The 19,348-nt window shown below is 34.9% G+C and overlaps 1 protein-coding gene across 6 annotated transcripts in view; it reads right to left on the reverse strand.

Annotated features, from left to right (window-relative positions):
- Window positions 1-19,348, reverse strand: part of ARID4B (AT-rich interaction domain 4B) — a 96,921-nt gene that overhangs the window by 35,169 nt on the left and 42,404 nt on the right. For 5 of the 6 annotated variants that reach the window (XM_081943164.1, XM_081943165.1, XM_081943168.1 and 2 more), the window contains exons 5-13: window positions 17,993-18,083; window positions 16,526-16,605; window positions 15,390-15,481; window positions 12,715-12,853; window positions 10,176-10,255; window positions 8,967-9,040; window positions 5,518-5,663; window positions 4,740-4,812; window positions 3,621-3,715 (exon numbers count right to left, since the gene is read on the reverse strand). In XM_081943164.1, coding sequence (XP_081799290.1) covers window positions 3,621-3,715; window positions 4,740-4,812; window positions 5,518-5,663; window positions 8,967-9,040; window positions 10,176-10,255; window positions 12,715-12,853; window positions 15,390-15,481; window positions 16,526-16,605; window positions 17,993-18,083 — 870 coding nt within the window. Of the gene's footprint in view, window positions 1-3,620; window positions 3,716-4,739; window positions 4,813-5,513; window positions 5,664-8,966; window positions 9,041-10,175; window positions 10,256-12,714; window positions 12,854-15,389; window positions 15,482-16,525; window positions 16,606-17,992; window positions 18,084-19,348 lie in introns of all 6 variants that reach the window. The other variant, XM_081943167.1, reaches the window with a different exon arrangement.

The following is a 19,348-nucleotide window of genomic DNA, read 5'->3' on the forward strand; positions in this document are numbered from 1 at the left end:
TCTACAGTCAGGTCCAGAAGTATTGGGACATCGACACAATTCTAACATCTTTGGCTCTATACACCACCACAATGGAGTTGGAAGGAAACAAACACAATGTGCTTTAACTGCAGACTGTCAGCTTTAATTTGAGGGTAAGTACATACAACTCAGGTGAACGGTGTACAGCAGTTTGCATATGTGCCTCCCACTTTCCCTTAATACTTGGTTGCAAATCCTTTGCAGTCAATCACAGCCTGAAGTCTGGAACACATAGACATCACCAGACGCTGGGTTTCATCCCTGGAGATGCTCTGCCAGGCCTCTACTGCAACTGTCTTCAGTTCCTGCTTGTTCTTGGGGCATTTTCCCTTCAGTTTTGTCTTCAGCAAGTGAAATGCATGCTCAATGGGATTCAGGTCAGGTGATTGACTTGGCCATTGCATAACATTCCACTTCTGTCCCTTCAAAAACTCTTTGGTTGCTTTTGCAGTATGCTTTGGGTCATTGTCCATCTGCACTGTGAAGCGCCGTCCAATGAGTTCTGCAGCATTTGGCTGAATGTGAGCAGATAATATTGCCCAAAACACTTCAGAATTCATCCTGCTGCTTTTGTCAGCAGTCACATCATCAATAAATACAAGAGAACCAGTTCCATTGGCAGCCATATATGCCCACGCCATGATACTACCACCACCATGCTTCACTGATGAGGTGGTATGCTTAGGATCATGAGCAGTTCCTTTCCTTTTCCATACTCTTCCCATCACTCTGGTACAAGTTGATCTTGATCTCATCTGTCCATAGAATCTTGTTCCAGAACTGTGAAGGCTTTGTTAGATGTTGTTTGGCAAACTCTAATCTGGCCTTCCTGTTTTTGAGGCTCACCAATGGTTTACATCTTCTGGTGAACCCACTGTATTCACTCTGGTGAAGTCTTCTCTTGATTGTTGACTTTGACACACATACACCTACCTCCTGGAGAGTGTTCTTGATCTGGACAACTGTTGTGAAGGGTGTTTTCTTCACCAGGGAAAGAATTCTTCGGTCATCCACCACAATTGTTTTCCGTGGTCTCCCGGGTCTTTTGGTGTTGCTGAGCTCACCGGTGCATTCCTTTTTAAAAAAATAATGTTCCAAACAGTTGTTTTGGCCACGCCTAATGTTCTTGCTATCTCTCTGATGGGTTTGTTTTGTTTCTTCAGCCTAATGATGGCTTGCTTCACTGATAGTGACAGCTCTTTGGATCTCATCTTGAGAGTTGACAGCAACAGATTCCAAATGCAAATAGCACACTTGAAATGAACTCTGGGCCTTTTATCTGCACATTGTAATTGGCGTAATGAGGGAATATCACACACCTGGCCATGGAACAGCTGAGAAGCCAATTGTCCCATTACCTTTGGTCCCTTAACAAGTGGGAGGCACATATGCAAACTGCTGTAAGTCCTACACCGTTCACCTGAGTTGGATGTACATACCCTCAAATTAAAGCTGACAGTCTGCAGTTAAAGCACATTATGTTTGTTTCATTCCAACTCCATTGTGGTGGTGTATAGAGCCAAAGATGTTAGACTTGTGTCGATGTCCCAATATTTCTGGATCTGACTGTAAGTCATTACCAAGCTCCATTTTAAATTAATCAATGAATTGGTAACCATGAATTAACATTTATTTCAAGCATCTATTTTATAGATAATTAAAATAAATTCTGATTTTGTAGGGTGTAAAATAGGTTTTCATTTCTATAGGTAAAAATATGTCATTCTTAATTTCAGAATTGTTTTTAAATTAATTAATTTATTAATACGGAATACATTATAGCTGCAAATGATCATTGGAGCTGCCATTTTAAATCCCACTTAGTAGTCATTTCACTGCTTTAAATTAATCCATGCAAGCCCTACTTCACAAATTGTGATGTTAGCATTACATCCAGTAAACCACTTATGTTATCCATTTTAATCACATTCTTAAGAATCTTACCTTTAATCTACTCTATATTTGCAGATTATTATTTTTAGATACACAAGCAAGCCTTACCTCCTCAACAGAATCATTAAGCTATCAAAAGTGAAATCTAAACCATAAAACAACTTACATTTTGAAATGTCTTGATCTTCTCACTTTTCAATAAAATTTATGAATGGACTTCCACAAGCATAGTAATTATTTTTCCAGTAAATGATATACAAGTAGTCCTTGACTTACAACAATTTGTTTAGTGACCGTTCAAAGTTACAAAGATATTGAAAAAGTTGACTTATAACCGATTTTCACACTTATGCATGTTGCATCACTTCTACAGTCACAGAATTAAAATATGGATGCTTGGCAACCAGTGTGAATTTATAACATTTGCGGAGTGGTGAGGTTATGTGATCACCATATGTAAACTTCGCAGCCAGCTTTCAACAGACAAAGCCAGATTTGCTTAATGACTGCATGATTCACTTAAGAACTGCAGTGATTTGTTTAACAACTGTGGCAAAAAAGTAAAACGGGGCAAAAGTCACTTAACAACTGTTTGTTGTTCCAAGGAAATGTTGGGCTCAATTGTGGTCATAAGTCGAGGATTACCTGTATATTAGATTGCAATTCTATCATTTGTTTAGTTAATATTTTAAAGAAAGTATCAATTAACTATCAATATCATAAATTACATTATATATAATAATTCACTAATGTACAATGTCAATTTTGGATATTGGTAAACAAAATAAAGGTTGCTGTTGGAATATTTATAATAATAATTAATAACAATAATAGCACCCTCTGCAAACAAGCTAAAGAATTGCCTCAAATAGCTGACTACCTGGCATCCAATTATAGGTAAACATCTTAATGCAGTATTGCAAAAAGGAGAGATCACCAGCTTATTAATAATTGACAAAACCTAGCTGATTCTTAAAAAAAACCAGCAAAAGAGACAACATAGGAACTATAGGCCAACAAGAAGTTTTGGTCTTGGCTTATGGTTATATTTATATATTTATATTACTCACAATCATTCAATATTTAGAAGAAAATAAACAATTTTTAAGTAGAATAGTAAGGAAATAAAAGGAAAAACAAAAGATCACCCTCTGATTGATAAAATGATTCTGGAGAATTGCAAAAGTCAAAAAACAATGTACGTGTGGTTTAGATTGATTATAAAAAGGTCTTCAATTCATTGCCACATAGTTAGATCATCAAATGGTTAGAGGCAACTAGTGGCAATAAAAGCATTACTGTAGATTATATATAGAAAAATCATGAAGCAGTCCCAGTGATTATCAGCATTTAGCAAATATTCACATTGACAAAATTTCCACATGTCATTTTCAAAAGGTCACTACTATTACAATATCCTAGGTTCTTGGGAAGAACTCAATGCATATGAAGGCCAACACCAGCTAAAGAACTGACTGGAATTTCACACGTTATACAGTTATCTCTATAAATGCATCTAGCACAAGTGGGAAAATGTTATTCAAATACTGTGTTACATTCTTTCCATAAGAAAAACAAATATACCCAACTGCACTTAAAAGTTGTGTTCTCATCTTCTGTACAACTCTTTTTATAGCTGTGTAAAATGCACTATTATTATTTTAGATTGTTATTTTTTTCTTTTTACAATAGTTTATAGTACTTACATTATCAAATCCTCCAAGTTTATGAACAAGTCTGAATAATTTGAAGAGATTCAAATTTCTATATCCAAGGACAGGTCGTTTATTAATAGGAGTCCCTATGAAAGAAACAATTTTGAATTAAGTGCTTGAGCATGGTGAGAAGTCTTCATATTAATGTTACTGAAAATAAATCAATTTAAAACTTTAGTCTCACACAATATCATGTAACATATATTCTATGCATATTTAGCCAATAATAAACACAACCAAGTTTGGTGCTACTTATTAAAAATAAATGTGTAGAGAATTCAACTAAAGCTTTGATTCCCAATTAAACTACATAACAATATTATAAAATAATTTTCCAAATAATTACAGAAGCTTGTACCTATAAGGCCCAGAGGTAGTCAGAACAAAATAGAGCTTAGCAGCACTTAATAAGATACCTTATGATAAAAGCCTTTGCAAAACAAACACAAAGTCGTGTTACTGGAAATTTTGGCTAACATCCTGTGTTTGCTAAAGTGCATCTGGCAAATAACCAGAGAATTCATATTTGTCCTACAATATTCTTGCCAACATCCCATCTGATCTGGATCATGGGAAGAGGAAGAAATTGGAATTGCATGGATCATGGGAAGAGGAAGAAATTGGAATTGCATGGATCATGGGAAGAGGAAGAAATTGGAATTGCATGGATGATTTTCCTTCCTGCCCCCATAATTCTTTATTTGTCATATATAGGCACTAGAAAGGATCATCTATTTTAGTTTCCTGCTTAGATCTGCAACAATTGGGGAAAAGTCACTTGATAGGTAACAGTACTGCTTGGTGGGCCACTCTTGGTTTTGATAACCTAGAAGTTGTGCACATATTATATAAATACATTTGAGAGGGTTTTTTAAAAAACATAGTCTTTTAAATTAATGCTTTAAAATGTAACTTTAACAGTAAGCTGCCTTGTAACACTACATACTAAAATATTTGTAATTACCTTTGATTCCTATACACTTTATTAACTAAGAATGCAAATCTTAAAAAGGAACACCCTCAAGTACCAGGAATGAAAAGCAATGTGATTCATAACTATATTTAATTCTCAATTAAACAAGCTGTACAGTAACCTAATGAAATGCTCACCTCTATCTTCCATGAATTTATAGAGTTGTTGCAGAAAGTTCTCTCTTTCTTCAGGAAAGGGTTCTATTTCTTCCTAATGAAGTAAATAAAGAAAACACATAAAAACTACCAACAAGGAAATAAAATATCATCTTCATACTATTATGTTTTACTCTAAATTTCAATATTATTTTTTATCTTTAAACTAATATTCTTTTTTCAAATCTATTTTATTTCAAAATATTTGGAGATTTCCACTGTGGGAAAATATAGAAAATTTAATACATACAAAAATTACAATCTTATGAAGTTCTACTGAGAAATTAGCATTGCTTTCTTGGAATTACTCCTAGGAAAGCTCCTACAGGACTGAAGCTTTAGAGTGCCAAAATGAACACTCTGGTACAATTACATCTGACTAAATGCAATTTAATCTGTTGAATGTTATTTGATTAAAGCTGTGAACTGGGAATAAAATTTTCTCCTTTAAAAAACAATATGGTTTATTGTGGATTTCAATCTGATAAATATTTGCTGATAATTCAAGACCTCAATTCATAACCATGATTGCAATGATGACTTCATCAGCTCTATATTTACATATTCCTTCTGTTATTCAAGATATTTCCTGAATATTCTCCAAGTGACAGAGAATTTCCCCAAATTTCCCCTTGATCAAATACTGATTTTCACTACTGCTTGTAAGAAGCTTGACAGAAATGACTAGCAAGATTTAGAAATACAAATTTTGACACATGCAGTGCAATACAAACTTATTACACTATAAGATTATACTTGCCTCTTCTTCACTGCTATTATCTTCTTTGTCCTTTTCATCTTCATCCTCTTCTTCTGCTTCACTACTGGAACTTTCTTCTTTCAACTCAGTCTTCCAATTACTAGGAACAGTTCTATTTTTACAGAACTCTAACGCCTGATCAAAAGCTGTAAATAAATTAATTTTATCAGAATAGAATGACCGGAGCTTTGCGTGCCAAATTTAAAGAGGGAAGAAGCCAAAATGGCTGCCCTGGAAGCCCACGCAGCAATTTGACTTGCTAGAAGCACAAATTGCAACGGAGGGCTTCCAGCGGGAATCGGCCCCCAGTAGGGGTGCCCCAACAGCACTGGCGTCGGCACTCCGACCCACGCGCTTCCCCCAACAGCTGCCTGCGGCTTCTAGGAGCCAGAGCAAAGCCCCGGACTCCAGGAGAGCCGAAAGGGTGAGAAAAACCCAATTAAAAAGGGAAAAAAACAAACTTAAATTTAAACTCACCAGCCTGCTCTAAAAATCCTTAAATATACTGTTTTAAAAAATTATTCTTCCTCTGGAGAGTCCAAGGAATCAATCTTAGAACTGGAGAAAATCTTAAAGCGCGTCCACTGGGCTAGCTGAATTGAAAAAATCTGGGGAGAGTCAGCACCAGAGGCGTGGCTTAAAGTTTTCAATTCAGTTCTGGGCAGATTGGCTGTGTTTAACCCCTTCTTTGGACTCTCCAGAGCAGCGCCCTGGAAAATAGAATGACCTCCCTTAAAGACTTAATATGGGTTTTTCTTCTTCTATTTAACTGTATGAATGAGTCAAATGAACAAAGTGTGAATGAACAAATTAAAAAATGTTTAACAACAGATTGTTAAAATTAAGACAATAGCTTGTCTAAATTTTAAAAAAATTAAAGGGTTTCTAAACAAGGCAGATATAATGTACAGGTGAAACTCAAAAAATTAGAATATCGTGCAAAAGTTCATTTATTTCAGTAATGCAACTTAAAAGGCAAAACTAATATATGAGATAGACTCATTACATGCAAAGCAAGATAGTTCAAGCCATGATTTGTCATAATTGTGATGATTATGGCTTACAGCTCATGAAAACCCCAAATCCACAATCTCAGGAAATTAGAATATTACATGCAATCAATAAAACAAGGATTGTACATAGAACAATATCGGACCTCTGAAAAGTATAAGCATGCATATGTACTCAGTACTTGGTTTGGGCCCATTTTGCAGCAATTACTGCTTCAATGTGGCGTGGCATGGAAGCTATCAGCCTGTGGCACTGCTGAGGTGTTATGGAAGACCAGGGGGCTTCAGCTCTTCTGCATTGTTCGGTCTCACGTCTCTCATCTTTCTCTTGGCAATGCCCCGTAGATTCTCTATGGGGTTCAGGTCAGGCGAGTTTGCTGGCCAATCAAGCACAGTAATCCCATGGTCATTGAACCAGGTTTTGGTGCTTTTGGCAGTATGGGCAGGTGCCAAGTCCTGCTGGAAAATGAAGTCAGCATCCCCATAAAGTTCGTCCAAAATCTCCTGGTAGACAGCTGCCTTGACCCTGGACTTAATGAAGCACAGTGGACCAACACCAGCAGATGGCATGGCTCCCCAAATCAATAGACTGTGGAAACTTCACACTGGACTTTAAGCATCTTGCAGCATGTGCCTCTCCATTCTTCCTCCATACTCTGGGTCCTTGGTTTCCAAATGAGATGCAAAAGTCACTCTCATCAGAAAAGAGAACTTTGGACCACTCAGCAACAGAACAGGTCTGTTTTTCTTTAGCCCAGGTAAGACACTTCTGACATTGTTTGTTGTTGAGGAACGGCTTGACAAAAGGAATATGACATTTGAAGCCCATGTCCAGGATCCGTCTGTGTGTGGTGGCTCTTGATGCACTGACTCCAGCCTCAGTCTACTCCTTGTGAATGTCCCCACCACTTTTGAATGTCCTTTTCCTGACAATCCTCTCCAGGCTGCAGTCATCCCTGCTGCTTGTGCACCTTTTCTTCCACACTTTTCCCTTCCACATAATTTTCTATTAATGTGCTTTGATACAGCACTTTGGGAACATCCAACTTCTTTTGCAATTACCTTTTGAGGCTTTCCCTCCTTATGAAGGGTGTCAATGATGGTATTCTGCATAACTGTCAGGTCAGCACTCTTTCCCATGATTGTGATTCCTACTGAACCAGACTGAGAGACCATTTAAAGGCTCAGGAACCCTTTGCAGGTGTTATGGCTTAATTAGCTGATTAGAGTGGAACACTTTGAGGCTAGAATATTGCACCTTTTCACAATATTCTAATTTTCTGAGATGGTGGATTTGGGGTTTTCATGAGCTGTAAGCCATAATCACCACAATTATGACAAATCACGGCTTGAACTATTTTGCTTTGCATATAATGAGTCTATCTCATATATTAGTTTCACCTTTTAAGTTGCATTACTGAAATAAATGAACTTTTGCATGATATTGTAATTTTTTGAGTTTCACCTGTAAGTCTTGGTTTGACTTGTTTTTTATTTTCTAGTTTGCTTGTAAGTTCTTATCCATAGTTAATTTAAGTCAGAGTTTCTTCTATGTCCTCATTATGCTGAACAAAATTCTAAATGGCTATAGGGACTCAAGTACCTGAAGAAATACTTCATTCCATGAAAATATCCCTTATTACAAAGTTCCAAGTTACTAATTAAAATTCTTCAGTTTCCTAAAGTATAATTGACAGTAATAAGGAATATGGCTTTTTCAGTTGTACTTACTAACCATGCCATGTTTAATCATCTTTTAAGGTCTTTAAAGATGAGTTTCTCAAATTGTTTTTAAGCATTAAAATGTTTTATTTCTTTAATTGCTATAGCTTCATTTCTACTATTGATTCTCTCTGTTTTTAATTATGCAGTAAACTTAGATACAGTATCAAGGTTTGCTAGACTACTCTTTTATTTAATGGTGAAAGTAGGCAGCACAACCACTGAAAACTGCTGGCATAATTTTCTGTCATTTTGGGACAGGAAGCACATAAAAGTTGTAGCATAAAATCTAAAATAGGCATGATGCAGTTTTAAAAACAAAGAAAACCCAATCCACTCAATCCAGGAAAAGGTTAATATTTAGATTTTGACATCTGATATTTTTTTCTCCATGTCTCAGACCAATACTATCTATTTTCTCCCATAAGGCACTCTTTGTGGCCCTTGCCTCCAATGCTAATGTAGGAGGCAGACCAACGTTCACACTTGTAAAAGTAAAGAAATTCTGATTGAAAGGTAGAGAAAAAATAATAAAATAAAATAAATAAAATAAAATATAAAATAATAAAATAAAATATTGACTCATGGTATTCTTGACATTGCTGGAAACATTTTTCAGAATTCTGTTTTGTCTAACCCTAACTCGTTTCTTTTCTAGCTAATTATAACTGAGAATAAACACAGTCCCTCCTTTCTAATTTTGAAGTTAATTTTTACCTTGTTTTAATGCAGCATCAGGTTTTGGTGAAGACTCACTAATTTCCCGTACATCTTTCCTTGGTACTGAAGAGCTAAACAAATTATGATAACAGTATTTTTAAAAATAAGTATTTTAAGTATTTTGACAATAAAGCAATCTTCATTTAAATGAAGCAATCTTCTAATATTAATTATCCATAAAATGTGGATCTCCTACTAGTACAAAGCAAATAGGATTGTTTTTTAAAAAGTACTTTGGAATCCTTATGCCTTAAAACTACTTTGTGCAGATCTTGTCAGTTATTGCTAGAAAAGGAAATTTAAGATTTATGATCTGCAATTTTAAACAGTGCTAAAATGTTTTCTTAAACAAGAAGAATAAAAATATAAGAGCTATAAATCCAAACTCAGAATGAAAAAACAGGAAGGGGAACACCCAGTTTTCCTAATGAGGAAACACAGATAACTGCCTGGTAGAACAATTATATTTACATCTACTTCAAAATAGGTTTCTTTACAACAAACTACACTAAAGTCAATTCAATTCAATGGACTTTACCAAAAATTACATGATTGGACCGTGGGGTCCTAGGCTGGATAACCCACATGCTAATGATAATGAGAAATAGAATCAGCTGACTTTTCTTGAAATCATATAGTAGCCGCAAAGCTCCATGATTTTAATTCAAAAGGGGGAGCAGATTTGTTTAAATTATATGATTCACTTAACAACTGCTGTGATTCACTTAGCAACAAAGCAAAACCTGGCAAAAAGGTCATAAAATTGGATGCAACCCACTTAACAACCACCTTAGTCAACAATGGACATTCTGGCCCCAATTATGGCTGTAAATAGAAAACTACCTGTATGGCACTTTTCAAACTGATTAAAATAATACCACTTTGTTATTATCATAATTATTTACAAGCATATTGTACAAGGGAATAACATCATCTTTTTTAGAAATACTACAGCAGAAAAAATATTTAAATTGTAGAAATATTCTATCCATGCACTTCAATATTACCACAAAATGGCACATTGTTTTCTGTATTTATATATCCATACTCTTTGTGAAGTAGAAGGCAGGATGCAAAATTATTTTGTTCATTCTATCCCTCTCCTTCATTCTCACGAATAAAACAAATCTGAGTCCATCTGCCATCTCTTTTAGTTACATCATAGTATTTAGACAAATAGTAATTAAATCAAACATTTTCACTCACAACTTGCCATCCTTGAAAGAACGAACAAGAATATTATCTTTCTTTACTGCAACTTCATCACTACAATCTGGACAAACAACCTGTAAAGAAATAAAAAGATGTATTTAATTATTACAGAAACTTTATTTAATATTATGTAAGAGATCACAAAAATGTATATGTATGCATATCGTAAGGTCTACACATCTGGTTGTTATTGGCATGGATATTCAGCATATAAAAAAACCCTTTTCCAAGTACTTTATATATTTCAAGTAATTTGGGTGGAGGTGCTGGTCTTAAATTGTTTCCTACATGAAAAATAAAACCCTTGGCCTCCATCATCCTCTGCCATCTGACAAGCAGAGGGGGAAAAGTAATTTTATTACTTTTTATATATACTTTTTATATGAGAAGTAAAAAAAGAAGAAACTTGAGGCATTGCAGCTTCTATTTTCCTAAAAGCCCTGTGTTGATTGAGAGAAAAGAGGTTGTCTGCCTCTGGCTGCAGCATGAGTTTGAGCAGAGGGCTATTTTCTTTTATTTTTGCCTGCTTTTCAGAGAAAAAAACAAACTGCATTCCTTTAAGTGGAATTCCCTCTCACCAAACCCTGATGTTAAGTGAAGAAGAAAAAAGACTCTTACAGTATCTACTTCTCCAAAATTCAGCAAATAATAATTATTATTATTATACAATTGTATCACAGCGGCCAGTTGTTTCGCTGGATTTGGCATTGATTAAAAGTCGGGCACCACCCAGGGGCCTAGGACGTCGTAATGTATTTTCGTAATATACGTGCAGATCCAAGCAGTGCAGCTTTTTGCATTTGACTGGTGGTGATTTTGTCAAGTTTTAACTGTTTTAAATGTAATTCCAGTGCTTTTGGAATAGCGCCCAGTGTGCCGATTACCACTGGAATTACCACTGCTGGTTTGTGCCACAATCGTTGAATTTCAATTTTTAGGTCCTGGTATTTCGCAATTTTTTTCATGTTCCTTCTCGTTGACCTTGCTATCACCTGGTATTGTGATGTCTATGATTGTAACCTTATTTTTCTCAACCAGTGTGATGTCTGGTGTGTTATGCGCCAGTATTTTGTCCATTTGTATACGAAAATCCCATAGGATCTGACCATCTGATTTTCGGTGACTTTTTCTGGCTTATGTTCCCACCAGTTTGTTGTTGTTTTAATATAATTTTTGCACAAATTCCAGTGGATCATTTGTGCTACTGAATTGTGCCGCAATTTATAATCAGTCTGCGCGATTTTTTTACAGCAGCTGAGTATGTTGTTGTTGTTGTTGTTGTTGTTGTTGTTATTATTATTATTATTGTTGTTGTTGTTGTTGTTGTTGTTATTATTATTATTATTATTATTATTATTATTATTATTATTATTATTATTATTATTATTATTATTATTATTATTATACGATTGTATCACAGCGGCCAGTTATTTTGCCGGATTTGGCATTGATTACTAGTCGGGCCCCACCCAGGGGCCTAGGACGTCGTAACATATTTTCGTAATATACGTGCAGATCCAAGCAGTGCAGCTTTTTGCATTTGACTGATGGTGATTTTGTCAAGTTTTATCTGTTTTAAATGTAATTCCAGTGCTTTTGGAATAGCACCCAGTGTGCCGATTACCACTGGAATTACCACTGCTGGTTTGTGCCATAATCGTTGGATTTCGATTTTTAAGTCCTGGTATTATTATTATTATTATTATTATTATTATTATTATTATTATTATTATTATTTCTCTACTTTTCTGGATGGTGCAGAAGTGGAAGTTAGACACAAATAAAGGTATGTTAGTATGCCAATTCAACATATGCCAACCTTCAAATGCATATGATATTTCTGCCAGGATTTAATACATTTCTGGGCACTATGAACACCCTCTTATAATTACATAATAATCTAAAACATAAGAAAAGTCCTTTGCCTAACTCAGCATCTGTTTTTAACCATGGAAAAACCACAAGCAAGCCAGTAATTATTGCACCTGTTTCAAGGGCCTCCTCACACTATCTCTGTGTATGGTATATGCATGAAGTCATTTCTGTTGGGATTGCATCTGCAACACAATCCTAAAAGTTCATCCTACTATTTGCATCCCAGCATCCCAGGTTACACCATCCCTGAATATAAGCATTCAACAAAAATATAAGTTTTGTATCATAATACAGCAGATTTTGCCTTTTCAAATTGTCTACGTAGCTTGATGGTCCAACAGCAAAAAATGTTAATAGTGTGTATTTAGTATTTAACAAAGAAAATGAGAAGGTAGAGTTCCATTTTTCATAAACATACACTCTATACCGAGTACATACCAATTTACACATTTACAATTTAAGCATCAAAAGGTTAAAATAAGGCCTTTATCGATGTAGTCTCCTACATATATAATAATATATGTGCTATTCTGCATTTATTTGTTTTGTATCAAAGGACTAATTTATTAAAGATTGCAACTAAAATTGCAATCTTATTTCTAGGATTGTATTATCTTTTCAAAAAAAAATTTAAATGATGCAGAAAGTAAGTACTTACCAAAGCTGGAAAGCAAATATTTTTCTTTTTATCCGTACTAACAGTTTCTACACATACAACTTTTCCTAATAATTCATCAGTTTGTTTTCTGTCATCTTCATCCTCATCACTTGAAGATGAGGAAGATTCTTCTTCTGGGCTGTAAGTGAAAAGATGTCACCATTTAAATGTTCATTAAACAATTCATAGTTAGGATTAGTATGAAAAGTGAACTTTTGTTTAGATACAGGCTTATAGTTTCTGACTTTAGAGAAAACTGGAGGGGAGAACTATAGAATGAGTAAATGAAATAAACACATGAATTAATTTGGTGGCTGATCCTGGAAAAATAGCTTTCCATTAACATAGTAATATATCATCAAAGGGCATGTTGATTCAGCCTTAATTATGATGTAATACTGTAAATTATGTTATCCTGGCTCGACAATTGCCATCATAACCTGTAGAAATTCTTCTAAGTATGAATTATTTTCTGAGTTATCCTGATGCTGTCATTTCTATTGTACAGGATTTCATAGACTCCTTAGATGCCTTCCATCTTTTTTTGATTTTCTGGGAATTAATTACTGTCTGTTCAATTGTGTCCGTAGCACACCAATTCAAGTTTGGAACTGTCTTCTGAGTTCTAAAATCCTTTGGAAATTATGACATCTTTTCTTGTTATTCAATGTCTATTTCAAACTTCAATGTCTTTACAATAATATTCTTCTATAAGCACACCTAGAAATTCTTTGTCAAGTTCTCTTCTGGCATTTTTTGTCTTTCTTGGCTTTGGCTTCACTTCTCTTTTGAGTAATGTCCACCATTGGTTTTGACATCCAGCTTTCTCTCTTTTGCTTCTTGGTCTCTGGTAATCTTTTTTCACATTCATCCTTAGGAACTTCTCTGACTTAAGTGTCAGTTTCCCTGTCAATGAGATGTAGGATTTCAAAGCGATTCTGGAAATTCTGTTTGAAAATGGAGTACATCTAGTCAAGATCATGGAAATGATTGGCTTTCTTCTGCTGCTGTTTTAGCTTAAATTGGTATTTGCACATATGAAGTTTATGATCCATTCCATCATCAATCATTGACTATGTCTTTACTGTTGTAGCTGACTTGCTCCACCTCTTTGTATCAGTAATATAGTCAACCTGATTTCTGTATACTCCATATGGTAAATGATACAAGGAGTGCTATGGTAAAGACTTGTAATGTCAGTATTTGTGCGTGCATGTGTGTGGTTTGGAGGGGGAGGGGATCATTGATTCATAGAAGTTGGTAAGTCATTTTTAGAAATTGGTAAGTCAGTCTCCTACATTATTTCATTTTCTTGAACAACACTTTATTTTCTTCCTTAATATTCCAGTCATCAATCACAAATGGCACATATTTTGCTTGCATATTTTTGTCAATTTCATTTTGAACTCATCAGCTCCTCCTAAATCTCATCAGTCTCCTCTTCTTTTGCATCAGTGTTAGAGCATAAGCTTGGATAATCACTATAGTAAAGTTTAATTGCATTGTTAGGTCAATGTTTGCATTGCAGTTAAGTCTATATCTCTCCTGGTTATAAAAGCAATGCTATTCCTTCTGTTTGGTTGGAGGGTTTTTTTTTGGGGGGAGGGGTTGAGCCCAGAGTAATAATGTGATTTTCTATGTCCAATTCTAGTCCATCTTAATTTTCTGATACCTCAGGTGTCAATGTGTGGCCGGTTTATTTTCTTTCACTGTGTTGAGTTTTCCCATGTTATATTCAGTATATTCTGTATATTCAGAAGTGATTAAAAGCATTTTCAGCAGCTTATGGAATACACCTTCATGCTGCTTATGTTGCATGTTTCCACTATAATTCTTCACTGCAGCTTCTGATATCAGCAGATATATAATGCTAGATCAGGGGTGGGGAACTGTGGCTCTTTTGCGACTTGTGGACTTCAACTCCCAGAATTCCAGAACCAACATAGCTGCCTCAGGAATTCTGGGAGTTGAAGTCCACAAGTCGCAAAAGAGCCACAGTTCCCCACCCCTGTGCTAGATGATGGGCCTCACAAGTCAGATGACATTCAACATACTACTGAGGTAGAGTTGAGGATCTTTTAAAGTGTTTATCATGAGGCTAGATTAAAGCCTTCAGGGCGCATTTTTCACCAACATCCTATGCACAGCAGTGAGACGAATAACTTTGTGGTACTAAATACAAATAAAAGCTTATGCTTTCATATTTAATGCACCTCCAACTCCCAGCCTCCAAAAGAGGAGTATTCATTTGGATGAATAAGTAGTATATTCAGAAGTGATCAAAAGCATTTTCAGCAGCTTATGGAACACACCTTCATAACACCAACCAGTTTCCTTCTAAGTTGTAAACAGTGGAACAGAACATCTTCCTTTCTGCCTGGTTCTCAGAAATAATCGATCGTCCTTTGAATAAAGCAAGTAAGTGAACTACATAGTTCTTCCACTAAGCTTTTGCCAATCTAAACTGTAGATATAAGAGATTAATAACAGCTTTTTTTCTTAATCCATTCTAAACCTTGCCTGTATTTTTTTTAAAAAAACCAAGAGTTTCTCCTTTTTCCCCAGGTAACTTTCCACAGTTTCATCTTCTACTTTGTATTATATGTTGCTTTTTTACTCAGTTCAAATAATTCTAAAATTAAGATAATCATGAACCAGACAAATATAAAACTTACATGTGATTAGATCTTCTTCCTCTATTAGTTTTCTTTCCGATGACAGGAGTCCCAAAATGTTCAGGATTGGTAAGAGGGAGCTGATCTAATGTCTGTTGACAAAAACATTATATTTTATATTATTGCAGAGAATTTCACAACACATATTTGTCAGAATACGAACAAGCGCATTTGTTTTTAAAAAAACCAAACAAATAATAATTCAGATAATGGGCCCTATTATGAATTCAACCTGCAAGGAGCATAAAAATACAGAGTGTCTACAAAGAGACACTGTTTTATAGAGATCATAAATCTATCTCGAATGCCATCTTCCCCTTTCCTACCTTTAATAAGGTAAACATCATAAAAGGGCAATGTGTTTGGAGAAGAAATCTATATTCAGAAGATAGAGCCAAAGCCCCACTTTCTTGTGGTCATCTCTCCCAAAGGAAGGGGTCTAGGGCAATTCACTGTGGCCAATCTGCCATAGCCATCTTGCTGTATGACAACTTGCGGTGGGACAATCCACATGGGATAATTCCACGCAATAAATGTTAGCCACCACGGTTTCTTCTGTATTATTTCCATTTTTTGTCATACAAGACAAGAAAAAAGAGGATCATTCGCATCTCATCCCACATAAAATACTTTTTTATGTGCAGGAGAGAAGATGTAGTGTAGGAGCAATCAGAATGAGGAGACTGTACATTTTAAGAATTAAAACTACAATACCTCATATTTTTTGTTTTGTAATTAAGTTAAAGGTTCCTATTACTGTAAATTATTAATCTGTAGGTAATTATTTGTTCTTAGTATGAGTTATACAACACTGTTCTATTCTTTTAACCCCTCTTACCATAATTGAAATCTAATTATAATGTCCATAAAACACACATTGTATTGTACAAATAAATGTCTTTACCTAATTTACATAATTTAAAAATGTATGCTACTCAAGCCACTGACACATGAACACAAGACAGTAGCAGAGATTCTCTTTAACAGAATCACATATTTTTCTAGATTTCACAACTACACCCCACTACTGACAGTGAAGCACAACTTATACATTCCATTCCATTAATCAGCGGGCAAATACTATCAGAGCATGCTTAATTTCTATAGCACAGCTAAATTAAAAAGAAAATGTTTACCTCACTTTCAGCAAAATGTCTTTCTCCTTTCAAGCAAAGTGAAGAGCGTCTAAGGGTTTTCTCATCTCCATCATCAAATACTGTTACCAATTGTAAAATGAAACACAATATAAAATTTTGTACAGTTTTTTTTAAATTTCCTTAAGTTTAATTAAATTTCAATTAAACATACAGCTGAGCCTACTTGTTCCATAAATTTCACACATCAATTTTATCACGACTTCTAGCTAAAAGTAAATGTACATTCCTAAGCTAAACACCAGAAATACTATAAAATACTATAGGCTCTAACCTAAGCAAATCTGTGCAGTGTAAGAGTCTAGCCCTTAAGGATTCTTTGTAGCAACTGTTCTTTTTATAGAGTATTTTACACAGAAAATAAAAGTAAGTTAAGTACAAACTATACATCAATTCCACATGTTGTAGTTGTGTCAGGAAACAACATCATAGCCACTGCTTTAATATTGTGATTGCTTTAAAAATTGTATAGCAGAAAGCCAGAAAAAGGAAGGGGAGATAGAATACAAGAGACAAAAGAATCTTAAATTTTTGATAGATAATACTTTATATTGAGTTTGTGTATATGTGAGAGGGAGGAGGGGGAGGGGGAGGGGGAGGGGGAGGGAGAGAGAGAGAGAGAGAGAGAGAGAGAGAGAGAGAGAGAGAGAGAGAATAGTACTGAACTATGATGATGGGATACATCACAACTTATTAATGGTATGTTAACTCAATCCAGATATCATGGCTATTTTGTCCCCTTTTTAGGTAACTTCAAATGGTTGCTAATTGACCAGTCAAGAACTACCTGTATAAGAGAGCTAGTTTCATTTAGTTAAGCATCAGGAAAGAAACTGGGAGACTGTGAGTTCTAGTGCTGCCTCACACACAAAGCTATTTGGATGACCTTGGGCCAGTCTCAACTCTAGGAAGGAGGCAATGGCAAACCACTTCTGAAAAACCTTGCTATGGAAACTGCAGGAACTAGGCCAAGCAGTCTCTGAGAATTGGATTGGACTGAATGGAAAATATATATACAACAGGAGTTTGTTCTAGAATTTCTAGAAGCAGCTGGGAAGATAAGATGCCCCAATAGCATAGAATTAGGGCAATATTCAGAACAATCAAAAACAAATCAGAAAAATTAGGACCAAAATGGGCCTTAATGTAACATATACCTTGAAGTTTTAAAATGTTAGAGTCAGATTCTAAATTCTATGAATTGGCAAGAAGTTATTAGTTAAAGCTGTTGCACAATTCTCTTGTTTCCTATTTCTATTTGTCTTTTTATCATTATCAAATAGATTCTGTCCCAAAACATTCATAAGTGATTGCATGTCAATGGAGATGCTATATTGAAGCTAAAAGTATTCACTGAATACAAAGACCAACCCTTGGTGAATATTACAGGAGAAAGTATATTTTTTACAAACTTAATTTTTCAATTGCGTAAAAAGAAGTTTTCCTTACCTACAGTATACCAACTAGCATCTGTCAATTTATTGATGACAGCTTCCTGATAAGTTCCATCTGGATTCCTGACTTCCACCACAGTTCCTACCTACAACAAAAGCAACTTTAAAGGTTTTTAAAGAGGCACTTGGTTATGAAATACTGAACCACTTCACTTCTTATTTTATTGAATTTAGTTTTTATACTAATGAAACAGTAGCATATGAAAACCAGTTTGGTGTAGCAGTTATACCACGAGACTAGAAATCTGAGGAAACCATGAATTCCATTCCCACCTTAGACAAAGTCTCCTTGGTGACCTTGAGCCAACCCCTCTTTCTCAGCCTTAAGTAGAAAGTAAAGGAAAAACTGAAAATCCTTCCAATGAAACTGCAGAGATTTCTCCAGGCAGTTCCCAGGAATCAATACTGAGGGCGGGCACCCCCCCCCCCATATAAAAATGACTTTTTTTTTAAAAAAAAGGCAAAATATGATGTGTTGAAGATTCAAAAAATTGATGGGATGGAGGGAGGGAGTAGACAACTTTATTTTCTGACTGCATATTACAGGCTACTTTTTATGACAATAGTTCTGTCCTTCAGGAATAAACACACAAGGATAAAAAGCTACCTGAGTAGGACTTTGAATGCCAGCTTGAACAAGCTGTAGTTTTGCAATACGGATACTAAATTTATTTTGGACATGATTTTTTTAATTATGATTATCTAAATTCTATTGCTAAAATGTTCTGAATAGTTAAAGAGTCTTACACTGATAATTCTTCAAAACAGAAGAAAATTTATAGCAGTAACATTCCTGCTATTGAAATGTGACATATATTACTGAAATGTACCAATGCAAGGATCTAATAAAGTATCTTATTCACACATGGCTGAAACACCCATGATACATATCTGCTTAATTTTGTCACACAAAGAACTATATGGATAGCAATTCAAGGAGTACTATAAATAAATCCCAATGTTCAATTAAGTTATAAAGCAAAGTTAACGTATTAAGATTTGAACATTATTTTACCCTTATTTATAGCAGTGTGAATTAGTCTTTAAAAAATTCCAATTGGAGTAAGGCCAGAATTTGTAAAATAATCTTTGATCAGCCTGTTCAAATTATTTGTAAAAGAAGTATTGTTTCTAAAAAAATCTATTTTCATGTACAGTGATGCGTTTTATATTACTTCCTTACTACCAGCAGATGGTGAAAAAGAGTTGATGTCAAAATGGCTCACTAAAATAGTATGTAAAACAAAAAGCAGACAAGCTTCTTAGTACTTAGGGTTAAAAATCTGAAAGCGTGTGCAATATAGTTTCAATTTCTCTGCATATCAAAAAAGATTGAAGAGAACATCTCTAA

This window comes from Natrix helvetica, assembly GCF_964273705.1.
Source record: "Natrix helvetica genome assembly, chromosome: 2".
NCBI lineage: Eukaryota > Metazoa > Chordata > Lepidosauria > Squamata > Natricidae > Natrix > Natrix helvetica.